Raw genomic sequence first — 15357 nt, 5'->3', positions numbered from 1 at the left:
TATATGTTTCGAAACAAGTAACACATTTAATTAATTAGTTATTTTATGGAATGGATGAATTTTGTAGTTTAATATTTTATGTCGCTGGCCAAGTATCGTCACACGCCATAAGTTACCATCTAGGAAGGACACATGAAATATGACATAGAATATCTACAATCTACATACATATATAGTACTATATAAACAAACACACAACACACACTATATCTATAGTTTGACCAAGAGATTAAAGACATTAAACACAAAAAAAAAAAAAAAAAAAATTCTCCCTCAAGATGTCTGCCTCAAACAACAACAACAACGACGACAACGCATTCGAGTCGTCAAAGGCCGTGTTCTCGATAAGCATGGCGGAGAGCAGCTCCTCGTCAACGAGCGAGCAGGAGAGGCTGCTGCCGATCGCGAACGTGGGGAGGATCATGAAGCAGATCCTGCCGCCCAACGCCAAGATCTCCAAGGAGGCCAAGGAGACGATGCAGGAATGCGTCTCCGAGTTCATCGGATTCGTCACCGGCGAGGCGTCCGAGAAGTGCCGCAAGGAGCGCCGCAAGACGGTCAACGGGGACGACGTCTGCTGGGCGATGACCGCCCTGGGCTTCGACGACTACGCGCCGCCGCTCAAGAGGTATTTGGAGAGGTATAGAGAGATTGAAGTCGATAGGGCTAATCAGAATCGGGCTGCTAATACTGGAGAAAATGACGATAATAATTTGTTATTTGATAAACCGCAGAGGGATTCTGCAGGTTGAAACCAAATTATATTGTTTTTTTTTCGGATTTTTGGAGTTCAATTTGATGGTTTTTTGAGTAATTAGGGTTCTTCATCAGCTGTGAGTTTTGTTGCCTTGGGTTTTGAATGTAGTTCTTGAACATATATGCAAAAATAGAGAGGATTTATTTTTTATTTTTTGGGGATTTTTATCTTTTATTTTTATAAAGTAGTGATGTATGTGTACAATCTGAGCTTATTGCCAACGACTGCTTCTAAAGAAGAAGTATTGAAATTTAAGATTATAGTACTACTTAATCTGATAGTTTGGTGTAGAGTTGGCCAATAAGGATTATATTCATCATTCATGAGTAGTTGATTTGGGGTGGTAAGCACAAATGAAAAATTCCTCCAACTATGGGTTCATGTAATAATTAAAGGATTTCTATATATATGATTAGAAATTAGACGAGTTTTTCTTTTTATAATCCAATTTGCAGGAAAACTACTCTTTGTTCGGTTATTCTATGCAATAGTTCACTGAAGCTTATCACTCGCTGTCTTCTAATGTAAATTAACACATAATATACCTGATCTTGATTTGACGACAAAGCTCATTCATCCATTATATGAATCTTGTTATGATATGATCATAAACTTGAGAGGGTTGTTGCTTTTGTTGTCAATAGACGTTTAATCAAATTTAATTTTGATTACATATAAAGTAAATTGGAAGTGAGATTGTAGGGAAGTAAATTGGAAGTGATATTGTATAGGGACTAGATTGTTGATGATTCACTAATTATTGAAACCTCTTTGTGTTTATTACAGAGAGATGAACAATCTCTCCTAACAACATGCCAGTAATTATACGGCTATAAGTCCAATACACATGCAAGATATAAGGAACCCTAGGCTACACTTGACTCTTGATCGACGCAAGCCCAAGTTATCCAATTGTATCACTTACACACTAAGTAGAGGAGTTAGTAGAACAAAGAAAGCAGATCTTTATAGATCTGTACAAGAAAGAACAAACAACCACAAGCGAATATGCAAATTGTATGGTGGCTCAGGTTGCACAGCAAGTGCACCGACCAAGCAACCCCTCCTTTTAACTGAAAATACACAACAACTTGACATTTTGTTAATTTTGTTGTCAATAGTTGTACATTTAATCAAATTTAATTTTGACTACGCAAAGTAATTTGGAAGTGAGATTGTAGGGATCAAAACGTCGAGAATTCACTAATTACTGAGACCTCTTTATGTTTATTACGGAGAGATAAACAATTTCTCCAAACAACAAACTCGTTACACGGCTTTATCCAATACACAAGCAAGATACAAGGAACCCCAGCTACACTTGAGTCTTGACTGACACAAGCCCAAGCTATCCAGTTACATCACTTGCACACTAAGTAGACGAGTTAGTAGCACAAAGAAAGTTGATATTTACAGATTTGTACAACAACTCCACCGACCAAGCAACCCCTCCTTTAACCGAAAGTCATAAGGCGAACAACGTGGAACCAACACCGAAGTACCTGTCTCAGAAAACCCTAGGATTCACCGACTACTACTCACGGTCACTGCTACTGTTAGTATGCCTTGAATCTGTATAGTTTGTTGTTATGCTATGTTTCTGTTTTATGCCCTAATTGTTATATTGGGCCTATCACGTCGTCTGTGTGTCTATTTATATAGAAGTAGAGCACACAACTATGTAATCTGAAAACAATCTGTTCTCCATTTCCTGCTCATGGACGTAGCCAACACAACATTGGTGAACCACGCAAATATGTGTCTCTTTACGTTTCTATTTGTCTCGATTACACATCTGCTCTATTCAGTCATAACAGCTACAACACGCACATACGCACAACACCGCTCAAAAACTCACAAGACTCTCAAGAACATAGGAAACTCTCTGATCTCACAAGGAACCATCGATATCTCCTCCGACTTAGCAGATTGAACACTCAAGTTCAATCAAGCATCAGACTTCGCAAGGAAACCCAAGATGTTACCTCTACTAGAGACGTCACCGTACTAAACTCACAAAAGAAGAGATTTGATAGAGAAAGTTCTCGAGAGAAGTAGGAGAAAACCCTTGATCGCAGAGAGAGAGAGAGTCTGAAAATGAGTGAATAAGAATGAGACTAATGGATCACACAACAAACACAAAAGAGATCGAACGGCTCATAGATGAGATCTGCGTGGAGCAAAGACGTGGCAGCCATCGGGCGTACAAGGGAGTTGAGAACGGGCCAGCTGGGTTTGGGCAACACTAAACCACATTGGGCCCGCGACAAATAATTGTCGGGCCCAATAGAGATAAGGCCCATACTCCACAGAGATTGTAAACTCAAATTTCCTTACATTAACTAAGCCGAATAGAATCAAACATGGAGAAGGCGATGGATTCCAAGAATATAAAGAGTATATCCTATGCAATACCATCCATGGATTTGTTTCATGTGTCATGCTTCCTCCGAAAAGAAGTACCTATATCCACTATAATGTTTTTTTTTTTTTGCATAATCAGGTTATTGAGACCATTTATCTCATTTTTGGAGTCGAATTATCTAATAGTTTTAGTTTCCAATTGTTCTTTCTTCAACTTCAATATCTCATGTATTAATTTGATTTTGAAATTATTAATTAAGGTTTATAATTTCAATATCAATCTCTGTCTCTAACAAGAAAAAGGTAAGAAATTATAGTTGAAGGGGCATATATACACATCCAACTTTTTGTCATGGAAAATCTCTAATATTTGTTCATCGACTCTCCCTTTTTATTTTCTGCGTGTTCTTTAAAGAAAGGCAAAAACAATTTCCATTAGGTGGGACAATTAAATTTTTTATTTTAAAATATAGGGGGCAATTTAGTACTTAATTAATTATATTAAATAATTTACTATATACTCTCCCTTCTTCCATAAAAAATAGACTAGTTTTACTATTTTATTATTTTGGACCGTGTCCTTAAATTAGACCAAGTCTAAATATTGAAAGTTTTTAACGAATTACACGCATGCCTTTGTTCCCTCCCAAATACACGATACTTCCATCTCTATTCTACATATGTTTTTCAGTACGTATTACTTCTTAATTAATAGGAGCACTACGTATTAGTATAGTGACGAACTTGACCAACTCACTTTGATAATTTTTCAAGCAGTTCCCAAAATACAATAACTTAATTGATGCATAGGAGAAATATGAGAGATGTTGTATGTGGTTTTCTGTACTTTTTCATGTTGTAAGATTTTTTTTTTGTAAAGCTCAAATTAATTTGTGTGTTTGTTTACTGAGCCACGTACCGTTTGTTTAGGCTGGAGCTGGACTTTGATTAGGCCAAGCCCAACCAATCGATTATTCAATTATGTACCCATTTTAACAGAGAGTTGGGCCTAACACTACCAGGCCTAATTATGAAATCATTAAATAAATATCTTTAAGAAAATTTATTGATAACTTTTCATTTATTTTTCCTAATACTCCATCCATCCCCGTTAATTGGTACCGATTTTTTTCTTTTTCGTCCATCTCAATTAATTGACACCCTTACTTTTTATTACTTTTGGTAGGGGTGTGAATACGGATATCGGGTATTGGATTTACCCATACCCGACCCGATATCCGCCGAATTTGGATACCCAATATCCAATTTTATGGGATTGGGTGTGGGATTAGATATTGAAATATAAGATAAATCGGGTATTGGATAACCCGAATGGGTATCGGGTATTACCCGAATATCCAATTTATTATTTAAAGCATATTTTAAATTAGATTTAGCCATTTTGCAATAAATATGATCTTATACTTTAAAATATAAGTGATCCATTTTTTTAGTTTTATACTACAAAATAAATGAAACATTAAAGATATTAGTCAATTTAGATATTTCTATATTTCTATTAATATATAAAATTTAATTTTTTATTAATTATTAACACATGTAAAGAGTCGGGTATTTGGATACCCGATACTTCAGATATGGATACCCGGGGCGGGTATTGGAGTACCCGAAAATATATCGAGGCGGGTTTTGGATAGACATTATGATGATTTTCGGTTTGGATACCCGGTTTTTTCGAATCGGGTATCCACGGATACCCGTATTCCCACCCCTAACTTTTGGTAATAGACCCCACATTCCACTAACTTATTCCACCCACATTTTATTATTAAATTGATACTATATAAAAGTAGGACTTATATTCCACTAACTGTTTCTATCCACTTTTCACCACATTTCTTAAAACATGTGTCAAATCAACCGGTGCCAATTAATGGGGACAAAGGGAGTATAAATATACAATTTCTAATATTTCTATTTTTGTTTTCTCAGCAACACCAACAAGCAAAATACTAGCTACTTATGTCCCACAATAGGAGTCACATTTGGTGTGGACGTTTTAAAAAATGTAAAGAATAATGAGTTAGAAAAGTTAGTGAAATATATGACCCACTTTTTATATTTGTTTTTTAATAAAATTTGAGTGAAAAGAGTTATTGGAATTTGAGATTCACTTACTAATATGATAAAAGTGAAATATAACTCTTATTTTATGATAAATTGGCAAAATATAACTCTTATGGTGTTATGGTGTGACAACGGTAATATATCATTGAGAAATCATATTGGGCTTATTCTCTCATATAGAATTTTACTCATCAAACGTTGTTACCAAAAACTCTTGTCAACTGTAACTAACAAACCCCACTCCAAATGAAAACAATTCCCAATATTACGTTGCCAACCTAATCTCATAATTTTATATCCTTCTAATGGAGTTGCTACCCTCCTCCAAAAACAATGTGTGTTTAGATAATACGGAACAACCGACAAATGTCAAATATTGAAGAATCTTCTTATGCACTTAATAATGTTACTTTCATAATTATTTTCGTGGACTGGATCATAATAATTACTCTTATTCATCATAATTACGTGGCCTAAATCTGCATCGATCAACAACCAACAATTATTGAATGTATATATGGCTGATAAGACTTACTCAAAATATGCCCAAAATTGTTGCGATTTCCTAGAACCTAGTACAATATTAGTATTATTGCCCAAAATCTGGATCATAACAAATCTTATGACTCGAATTCTGCATTTATAGTGGGAATTTTATAGGGAAACGGTTTAGTGTTCAAAGATATTTATTATCAATACAATAGCATAGATTAAGATATGTTTTTCTAAGTGTCACATTAGAAGAAAAAAAATCAGCCTTGAATTTGAGCAGTTGGCTGTGAAACATCTTTCCCGGAAAAAGGGAGGTAATATTGGCATAAGTTTGACTGGTGTAATAGATTATTTTTTGTGCATGAAACTATAAATTCAGAATTTATTAGTAAATTTTTACGCGTCGAGTTATCACGTTAGATTTACTATCATTTATGGAGAATGTTAATTGAAAATGTTGCAGTTGACAGCACTTTCTCAGATGCAATCATCTTTGTTTAAAATGTGATTTAGTAGACATAGCCACGAAAATTCCTTCGAGATTCACAAGTCCAAACATGACTAATAGTAAGATTCCTAAAGATGGCCATTGAAGTGATCAAGACAACGAGGAATATATTAGTATTATAATTTGAATTATATAGTATTTATTATTATGACTGGAATAAGGTTTTATAATTATTATGATTATAGAAGTAGGGGAGTGATCAATTGCTAACTTATTAGTAATCACAAATTAAAACTAAATCTTGGTCATTAGATTTCCTAATCTAATGGTTGAAATAATGTCACATGAATTAGATTTTAAATTAAAAAAATTATTAAATAAATTAAAGGGTATTAATGTCAATTCTTTCTCATCAAAATCATCTCAAAACTTTAAATTAACGTAACTCTCTCGATTTAAATTATTTTTTTCGCAAAAAATAGATCAAATTAAAGATAATTTTATAAGGATTTCAACGAGATCGCAATTGCATATGTTCCGACAATGTTCGAGTGATGAAATTTAATAAATTATATTTCAATTTTCATACATGTTGATAAGCAGATTTTATCAATAAAATGCAAAAAAAAAATTCAATATTGTGTATACAAAATCTCAAATAGTGTAAGTAAAATATCAATAAAAATGTGTTGATATTTTCTTGTCCATGTGTTGATATTCTCATGTTATATTGTTGATATTTGTAACACACAATGTTAATATAAAAAAACACCCACGAAAATTATCATATGATAACATAATGACGATATTACCATTTTGTTGATATTTTGTTTACTATTTATTGAAATTTGTGAGCTTTAATCTCATCCACTCATTTCAAAATCTAAGGGTGTAGATTTAGTCTTAGTTTTAGATTATGATATTATAAGCACTAGAAGAGCACCCGAAGTATATACTTTGATCAAATTTAACATTAGAAAAAAAAATCGTTAGTATTAATTTTTGTATTTTATTTGTAGTGATTACGTATTTTATAAATTATTTGAAATTAGCTAAAGAATAAAACAGAAGTGTGGTAACACACAGTGACAAAGAGATGTATCCAATTATGAATGCTCTAAAATCTTTGATTTGTTATTTTAGAGTTTAAATTTAAACCCTTTTGTCCTTGTTATCGTCCGCACATAGATGAACTTTACATGAAACACACCACTCCACTACATCTACATGTAATCTTACTTATTTCAATGGAGATAGGTAGGAAAGAGGTGTGCGGAGATAGGTAGGAAAGAGATGAACTTTACATGAAAGATGAAACACACCACTCCACTACATCTACATGTAATCTTACTTATTTCAATGGAGATAGAGTAGGAAAGAGGTGTGTGAACTGTGGACTTAAAAGCATTAAACTCATTTAATAATCCATTAATTTCAAAGAAAAAGGGCAAGGATTAACTGAACACTTTGGAGTCATGTTGACCTCTCATCTACACGCAATTGACCTGTGTAATTAGCTCGCAACTAATCCGCCGCCGGGAATCCCTAATATACCCCCAACCGAGTCCCACCCAGTCCACTACAAACCCCTTGACCTCCGACCCATTTCCGTCATTTAAGCTCCCCGCGTCAACCAAGGCGTCTTCAAAGAGATAGACGTAGACAGGAGTTGGCCCTAATTCTTGACCAACTGAAACCGTCGCGAAATTTCCTCATCATCACCTTTTCCTGCCTCTTTTTTTTTTTTTTTTTTTTTTTTTTTTTTTTTTTTTTTTTTTTTCTTTATAAATTTTAGTTTCAGTTTTGTCCCTTTTATAAATCCACAATTCATCACTAGTTGCTTTCTCACTCATCTTTCATCTCTCTCACACTAAACAATTCTCTGAAATTCGTGTAACTTTTGGGGATTTGCATGTCTATACCGGACGAAAATCAAGTGATGGCGGCGGAGCCGGGGCAGGGCTACGCTTTGAGCGGGAAGATAATGCTCAGCGCCATCGTGGTCCTCTTCGCCGTCGTCGTTTTCATGGTGGCCCTCCACCTCTACGCGCGGTGGTACCTCGTCAGGCTCCGTCGCCGCCAAATCGAGCGGCGCCGCCAGCGCCGCGGCGCCCGGCCCCACGTCGTGCTCTACGCCGACAGCGTCCTCCCCGGCGCCGACCGCGGCCTCGAGCTGGCCGTGCTGAACTCGCTCCCGGTGTTCCTCCACCACCACCAGGCGGCGGAGAAGGAGAAGGAGCAGGAGGTGGCGCCGCCGCCGGAGTGCGCCGTCTGCCTGTCGGAATTCGAGGAGAAGGAAATCGTGCGGCTGCTGCCGAAATGCAACCACTCCTTCCACATAGAGTGCATAGACATGTGGTTCCGGTCGCACTCCACCTGCCCGCTCTGCCGCTCGCCGGTCGAGAAGGTGGTGGGCCACGCCGCCGCGGAGCCGCTCGAATCGGTGGAGGACTCGAATTCGTCGGAACCGGGTTCGAGCTCGAGGCCCGGTTACTGCGACACGTGTCAACACGCGGAAGGGGAAACGACGTCGTCGTCAACATCCCTAGGGGCGAGAAAGGGGGCGGATTTGGTAGGGGTGAGAATTGAGGTGCCGGCAAGGCGGCCGGAGGCGGTGTTCGAGCTGACTCAGAGCTCGCCGGCGAGTCGGCTAGCGTATTTCAAGAGAATTCTCAGTATGGGGAGGAGGTCCCCGGCGGCGGGGGCGGGGGCATCCTCGTCCAGTGGCGGGTGGGGCCCGACGACGCCGCGTGGGGTAGGTACGAGTGGTGGGGCCCACGAGTTGGATTTGGAGAGTGGGATCGGTGAGTCAAAGCGGGTAACGGGTGGGGTAGTGGAAACGAGGTGAGGAGGGAGGCTTCCAGGAAACCACGCCGTACTTTCGAGGAAAACGACAGCGTATTGCGGTCCAAAATTTTCTGTAACTAGTGTTGGACGCGTGGCGTGCTCGTAAAGGAGATTAGATTCCGCTGTTTCAATTAGACTCAAATGTATTGGAAAACGTGGATGGAATTATCACTATGCTAGTGGCCTAGTGGGAGATATTTTAAATTGTTTCTTTTATTTGTAAAAAGTGTGTATATTATATTTAGATTTAAATGATAGTGATCTATCGACATCGATTTGTATTGAATTTTATTCGTCCGCGTTAAATATTTATCTGCAAATATCTATCCACCGAATTGATGAGAGTATTCACAATAGATACAAAGAACTACAAAGAAATAAATAATCTGAAGATTGCCTCAGCCACGGTTAGGTCTGAAATCTTAATTTAAAGAGCAGTATTATAGATAATACTCCATCTGTTCTATTAGAAACGAAACGTTTTTTTTTTTGTCGGTCTCATTAAAATTGAAATGTTTCTAAAAATGAAAACAATATCCTTTCTACATTTTCTTCTTCCTTACTTTACTTTCTCTTCATTAACTCACAAAACAATACTACATAAAATCTCGTAGCGAAAAACAAATGTTGCATATTTAATGGGACAGAGAGAGTACTCCCTCGGTCCCACTACAAGTGAGGAGTTTCTTTATGGTCGGTGTTTTGAGAATATGATAATAAAATAGTTAGAGTGAAGAGAAAGTAAAGTAAGAGAGAGAATAATATAGAAGAGAGTCGTATATACATTATTATCTTAATTACTTTACTTTTTCTCTACTATAACTATTTATTAGTACTCTGATTTGAAGAGAGTATCATTTTTGCAAAATAACGTCCGATTTGAAGAGTCTCACTTGTAGCGGGACGGAGGAGCACTACTTCCTCTATCCATAAAATTAACATAAATATTACTACATCCGTCCCACAATATATGAGTTAGTGGAATGTGGATCCTACTTTACTATTTATGGTAAAAGTGAAATGTGACACTTATTATGAAACGGACTGAAATGACAAAATGTGACTCTTATTGTGGGATGGAAGTAGTACTTCATCGAGCATTCCAAGTCTATGTGTTGAAGAATCGGGAAGGGTGTGAGGATTTAGGGGTGGAGGATGTGGCAAACGCAAGTTTGGGGTCAATAGACTGGTTTACGAACTATGCCAGAAGCCTGATCACTCGGCCTGGCATTGTAGGTTCAATTTACACTATTATATGTATATTTCCATTATGTTCTTTTCTCAATTTACACAATAATATATGTATATTTCAAATATGTTATTTTCCATCGCCTTTCTCGACATTGTCGGTTCATTCGACGTTGACGTTGCTTCTCTAAGCAACCATTGAATATCTCAATTTTTTTATCATTATTCTCTAGTTCATTTTTATCTTAATACTTATCTATCTCATGCAAATTCTACTTGTCAATGCTACAAGTTTTTCAGCAATGCGGACATCGAATAGTATCTCATAATTTTTAATTTTTGTTTGAGCCTCCAACGTTAAATTCCTGACTTCGCCTCAATACATAGGTATCTCACATGCATAATGCACCTACAACCTTGCTTAAAGATTCTTGTATATGTGAAGCTAACAATCTTCAATCAAAGTTTTCTCATGCTGGGTACTAATCCAAGATATTGATTTTTTACTTTTAGGAAATAAATTAAACACATGATTATAAGTATAAAAAAAAAATACTCCGTATAAGAATTCACCCAAAATAAAAATTATGAAAATTTGTATTCACTCTTTTGTCAAAAAAAAAAATAGTCTTATTTTGTCATTTTTCGGATGTCCACGTAGTCTCATTTCAAAAAGAAAAAAAAAAAAAACTCATATTTTATCCATTTTTTCTTCTTGTATCTCTTATTTTTTCTCATTCTCTCTTCTACTCTATCTATCTTTTTTCTCCTCTTTATTACTTTATGTCATTAAAAACTTGTGTAATCAATGAAAGAGACTATTTTTCGTGCATGGTGGGAGTATTACATGCCACTTGCACAATTCAATATTTACACATGATTATAAGGAGATGTGTTATAGTTATGCGTCTTTCTTAGAGACATGAAATCCAAAGAGTCTTAGCCTTTCTCCAAAAGTTAAAAAAAAAGACTTTCATAAATGAAATTTGTTCCCTATATTCGTCTACTTCAAGAAAAAGCCCAATAATTTCGGAATGCCAATTTTGTCATTTACCCGTGACCCATTCAAGCCTAGCTTGCTTGTATCATCCCAATTTTAGGGTGGCCCAATCTAGCGGATACTTATTTTTTGGTAAATTGTCGAAAAAATCATGAATTTTCAAATTTTGATTCATCCTACAATTTTAAAAATTGGCTATAAATATTTGAATTTTAACATTTTTTAATCACGGGTCTAATTTTGTCGTGTAACTAGTGTGACATCCGAAAAAATGAACAAGGGCAACATCACTCCATAGTTTTATCATTTTTCTCACATAATTAGCAAACAATTCAACAGCAACATCAATTTGAAACATGTTATCAAATAAAAATATATTTCAAATAGGAAATCTGAATTTTTGTCATAGAAAAAATGTAAAAAATGTAAAATTTCAATAAAATTGTTGGCTAATTTTTAAAGTTATGAGTCAAATCAAAATTTGAATAAAGTTTCAATATTTTTGCAATTTACCCTTATTTTTTTTATCCATAATGTTGGGGTATTGTGTTGTAGTCTTGATAAGTGTCATATGTAATGTTTGTGACAAATGAGAAATAGCAAGACAATGCACGATTCAACTCTTTCAGCCCACATCGTTTACTAGCCTTTTCTATTAGCAAACTGGTATTTTCAATTCAAAATTCTACTGTATTGTGTTATGAATTATGATTGGTTAGGAAACTAATCATGGGAGCTGTCGTTGACACTTGACATGAATTTAGTCAACAATCGTTGGCAATAATGGATGCGTAAGCTTCACAACGCAAACGGGTAAATTTTAATGATTTGAAAAGGCTGACACGAATATATGCGTGTAAACAGTCGTTTCTGCGCAAAATAAAATTAAACTAAAATCTAGTTAAACTGAATTAAAATATAATTCATATTCTCGTAGTTACGATAGATAATTATGAATGATCAAACTCTAGTTAACCGCTAACTAAGAGCTACCGGCGGTTTAGGCGTGTGTGGAGGAGTGGGATAAATGTGATGTGTCGGCACCCAAATTTTAGGCGTGGGTGGATTAATGGGCTATATGTATACTTTCTTCATTCTATCATATTTAAATCATTTTTTCATTTTATGATGGTTGAGTAATTTTAATAGTAATAGTTCCTTATTTTTCCTTTATTTTTTCTTTCTAAGGAAATATTTATAATATTAAAACCATTAAACTTAGCATACCATGCAGCTTAACATTAGAATACTTGTAGTTTCTCATATTGAAAAGTTCAATATGTATGAAAAACTTATTTAGGATTAACCATGCCTCCAACATAAGGAATTGCGGTGTTCTTGACCCAGCTGTCATCACCGGCGTAGACCTTGGCCGGTGTGAAGCCCTGAGCCAGCTCCGGCGTCATCTTCTGAATACCCTTCCACGTCACCCGCTTCGCCAAATCCGCCCCTGCCCCACGGTTGTTGTACTCGCCGTAGTAGAGCGTGTCGAGGCCGTAAGTCCCCATCCACTCCGCCCACCCCTCCGCCTCTATGAAGCCGCCGATGCTCGACTCCATCACGATCGTCCTCGAGTACTCCTTCATCGGCCTCCCCAGGTACGCCTTCGCCGGCGGCTTCGCTGCCGAGAACTCCTTCTCCGCTGTGATGGTGCAGTTCTGGACCACGGTCACCCCGGCCCCGCGGCTGTCGTTGCGGGACTGCGCCGTCACCGAGCAGATCTGGTCCGCCAGCGGCTGCCTCACCGCGATGTCGCAGTTCTGGAACACGGCCACCGCGTCGCCCCAGATGATGTCCATGGTGCCGGTGACGCGGCAGTCGCGGTAGAACTGGCGGTAGATGTGCGCATAGAGTGTGCTCTGGTAGCCGCTCATGTGCACGTTGTAGAACACGGCTTTGTCGCCCGAGACACGCACTGCTACCGCCTGGCGCCCCGAGGCTCCTGCCGTGTTCTCGATCCCGATGTCCTTCGCCATGAAGTCATCCCCATCAATAGCTACAGTCATTTTGAACATCATTAAAAGACGACATTTTATATACGGACATTTAAGAAAAATTGACGCTTAATAATTGAATACTTATTATAATTTGACCAGAATTTGACTAAATTTCGTGATTTAAATAGCTACTCTGCAGTCTGCACCCACAGAGAGTTGCCGTCTGGAAGGCAGGAATGCCCCCTGTGAAGGACTGGCTGCCGGAGATGACGGTCTCCGTGGGCCCTTCTCCGACGAATACGACGTTGTTGGCACCGCCGGGGACCTTGAGAATCTCCTTGTAAACACCGGCCTTGATTTGGATAATGAACAACTGAGTACTATTCAATGGCGCCGCGGCAATAGCCTCCGCGATGGTCTTGTATTTTCCGCTTCCGTCCTGCGCCACCACCGCGCTCGGAGTGAACGCCCCCGGCGCAGCGCCGAGGAGCCCCCTCGCGTGATGGCCGACGAAATCAGGGACGTTATCCATCCGGACCCTCTTGGAACCGCTGAGCAGTTTCCCAAGATCAAGCGACTCGACAATCGCAAGGCCGTTGCTGAGCAACTCGCCGGAGGTCTTGAGCAAGTCCTTGATCTTATCGCCGGTTTCCCCTATACCAACACAAATTAATTAATTAATAACCAAATTGGATGTTGATACAGTTCAAACTTCAAACCGAAGAACTCATCCCAAAATACTAGTCAGTTACTTGACTATTGACGTGGGAATTGAGTGAGTAACAGATTTAGAAATGATATACTATACCGGTGGTGTTCTCGAAGGCGTCGACGCAGGTGTCCTTGCAGGTGAGGCCGGCGCTGAGCCAGACCTTGACGTCGTCGATTTTGTGGACTTGTCTGAAAGATCTTCGCATGTTGCCGATGGTGGTGTTGAGGACTTGCTCGCAGACGGCTAAGGCCCCCTTGGTGCGGGGATCCACCACCGCGTGTTTGTAGAGAGCCGATTTTCGGATGGCGGTTTTGAGGTTTGTGATGGTGGAGTTGAACGCCGACAGAAGAAGCTCCTTGGGCTCGGTTACGTTGGCGTTGGAGAGGGTTTTTTGGCAGGTTTCCTTGTACTCGGCGTTGGAGCACATGGCGTCGATCTGGGCGGAGTTGTCGGAGGCTGCCGCTGCGGAGATCATGCACGCCACCGCGAGGAAGGTGGCGATCCGCGCCGCCGTTGCTTTGTTATTGCTGTCGACCATAATTTTGGGACTTATTTTCTTAGTAATTTACTTATTTACTTAGTTTTGGTGGAGATCTATATTTATTAATTGAGCGATATGGATGTGGAGGTTTTTATAGAAACCTTTTGTGGCATGGTGATTGTATGGCTATAACTAGCTAAAGAGAAGGAGTCGATGTAATTAGACATTGTGGGTACAGATTTCCGTTCAAATTCCGATGGAGGAAGGACAAGCGGTTCGAATCTCTCTCAAACTTCCACAATTTTCAAACTATGAGTATATAAATATCTAGTAAAATCTAGTGAATATTGAAAAAAATGAAAATAAGTGTATAATCTTAATAACATGAATGATAATAAGTGTACGATTTTATAAGTAAGTTCAAATTAATCAAATAACGATTATTTTTTTTTATCAAACTATCTTCAAGATGAAAATAAATGAAAATTGATAAGCTCATAACATAAATCTCTAATAGTAACAAATTAAAAATCTGATTTGATTAAATATAGCTTTTTTTAAGAGAAACAAAATACATATCTAAATATTACTACTGTGAAATTTACATAGTTTAAAGCTGCACTACTACAAACTAACAACAGTATAAAAAATAGAGTTGAAAGCACCTCCTAAACTAATAATCTGAATTAAATGAAAATGTCTCGTTTATACGGAGTATATGAAAAGCATGGAACATTGGATGCATGCATATGTCGTTTAATAAGTCACAAACAATGTGAAATTGTAAATAGCATTAAATATTTTGTTGAATTCTGTACAAAATCCAATGAACAATAAATATCTGCAAAACGGAAGTAGAAGTTCGAAAAGGGGTTAGAATTTGAAATAATTTATTGCTTTGACTTTCAATCTAACTAGCCGATTTACCGGTCCAAAACGGTCCAACAGGCAAACGATTTTTACAGGCCAAATCGGGCAGACAATGCATTGGTTGTCATCTGAACCGGTCGAACTGGTTGGTCCGATCCAATTTTTAAAATATT

The 15357-nt window shown here is 37.8% G+C and overlaps 3 protein-coding genes across 4 annotated transcripts; 2 read left to right on the top strand and 1 right to left on the bottom strand.

The window, feature by feature from the left end:
- The first annotated feature begins 243 nt into the window (after nucleotides 1-243).
- On the top strand, nucleotides 244-1012 carry LOC125197202 (nuclear transcription factor Y subunit B-5-like). Its single transcript, XM_048095915.1, has one exon. It carries the CDS (start codon nucleotides 279-281, stop codon nucleotides 750-752), a length of 474 nt encoding a protein of 157 aa, XP_047951872.1. The 5' UTR covers nucleotides 244-278; the 3' UTR covers nucleotides 753-1012.
- Nucleotides 1013-7961: 6949 nt separating this feature from the next.
- Nucleotides 7962-9282, top strand: LOC125196673 (RING-H2 finger protein ATL64-like). The gene has a single exon (XM_048095280.1). The coding sequence runs from the start codon at nucleotides 8062-8064 to the stop codon at nucleotides 8995-8997; it is 936 nt and encodes a 311-aa protein (XP_047951237.1). The 5' UTR covers nucleotides 7962-8061; the 3' UTR covers nucleotides 8998-9282.
- Nucleotides 9283-12394: 3112 nt separating this feature from the next.
- LOC125197367 (pectinesterase-like) lies at nucleotides 12395-14419 on the bottom strand. 2 transcript variants are annotated; one of them, XM_048096101.1, is made up of 3 exons: nucleotides 13930-14419; nucleotides 13314-13775; nucleotides 12395-13180 (listed from the first exon to the last, which is right to left on the bottom strand). In XM_048096101.1, the coding sequence occupies exons 1-3, from the start codon at nucleotides 14369-14371 to the stop codon at nucleotides 12477-12479; spliced, it is 1608 nt and encodes a 535-aa protein (XP_047952058.1). In that variant the 5' UTR covers nucleotides 14372-14419; the 3' UTR covers nucleotides 12395-12476. The 2 variants fall into 2 exon arrangements, with proteins under 2 accessions (XP_047952058.1, XP_047952059.1); XM_048096102.1 differs by having other exon boundaries at nucleotides 13332-13775.
- Nucleotides 14420-15357: the final 938 nt, after the last annotated feature.

This window comes from Salvia hispanica, chromosome 6 (genome assembly GCF_023119035.1).
Source record: "Salvia hispanica cultivar TCC Black 2014 chromosome 6, UniMelb_Shisp_WGS_1.0, whole genome shotgun sequence".
Classification (NCBI taxonomy): Eukaryota; Viridiplantae; Streptophyta; class Magnoliopsida; order Lamiales; family Lamiaceae; genus Salvia; species Salvia hispanica.
The sequence above is the reverse complement of the archived record's forward strand: the minus strand, read 5'-3'. Positions and strand labels throughout refer to the sequence as shown.

Bases quoted from the DNA above. Each gene is read 5' to 3' on its own strand.
- LOC125197202 (XM_048095915.1), top strand. From the start codon at position 279: ATGTCTGCCTCAAACAACAACAACAACGACGACAACGCATTCGAGTCG.
- LOC125196673 (XM_048095280.1), top strand. From the start codon at position 8,062: ATGTCTATACCGGACGAAAATCAAGTGATGGCGGCGGAGCCGGGGCAG.
- LOC125197367 (XM_048096101.1), bottom strand. From the start codon at position 14,371: ATGGTCGACAGCAATAACAAAGCAACGGCGGCGCGGATCGCCACCTTC. The intron at 13,776-13,929 runs GTATAGTATATC...GTGTTGGTATAG, and splicing joins CGCCTTCGAGAACACCACCG to GGGAAACCGGCGATAAGATC. The intron at 13,181-13,313 runs GTAGCTATTTAA...AAATGACTGTAG, and splicing joins CTGTGGGTGCAGACTGCAGA to CTATTGATGGGGATGACTTC.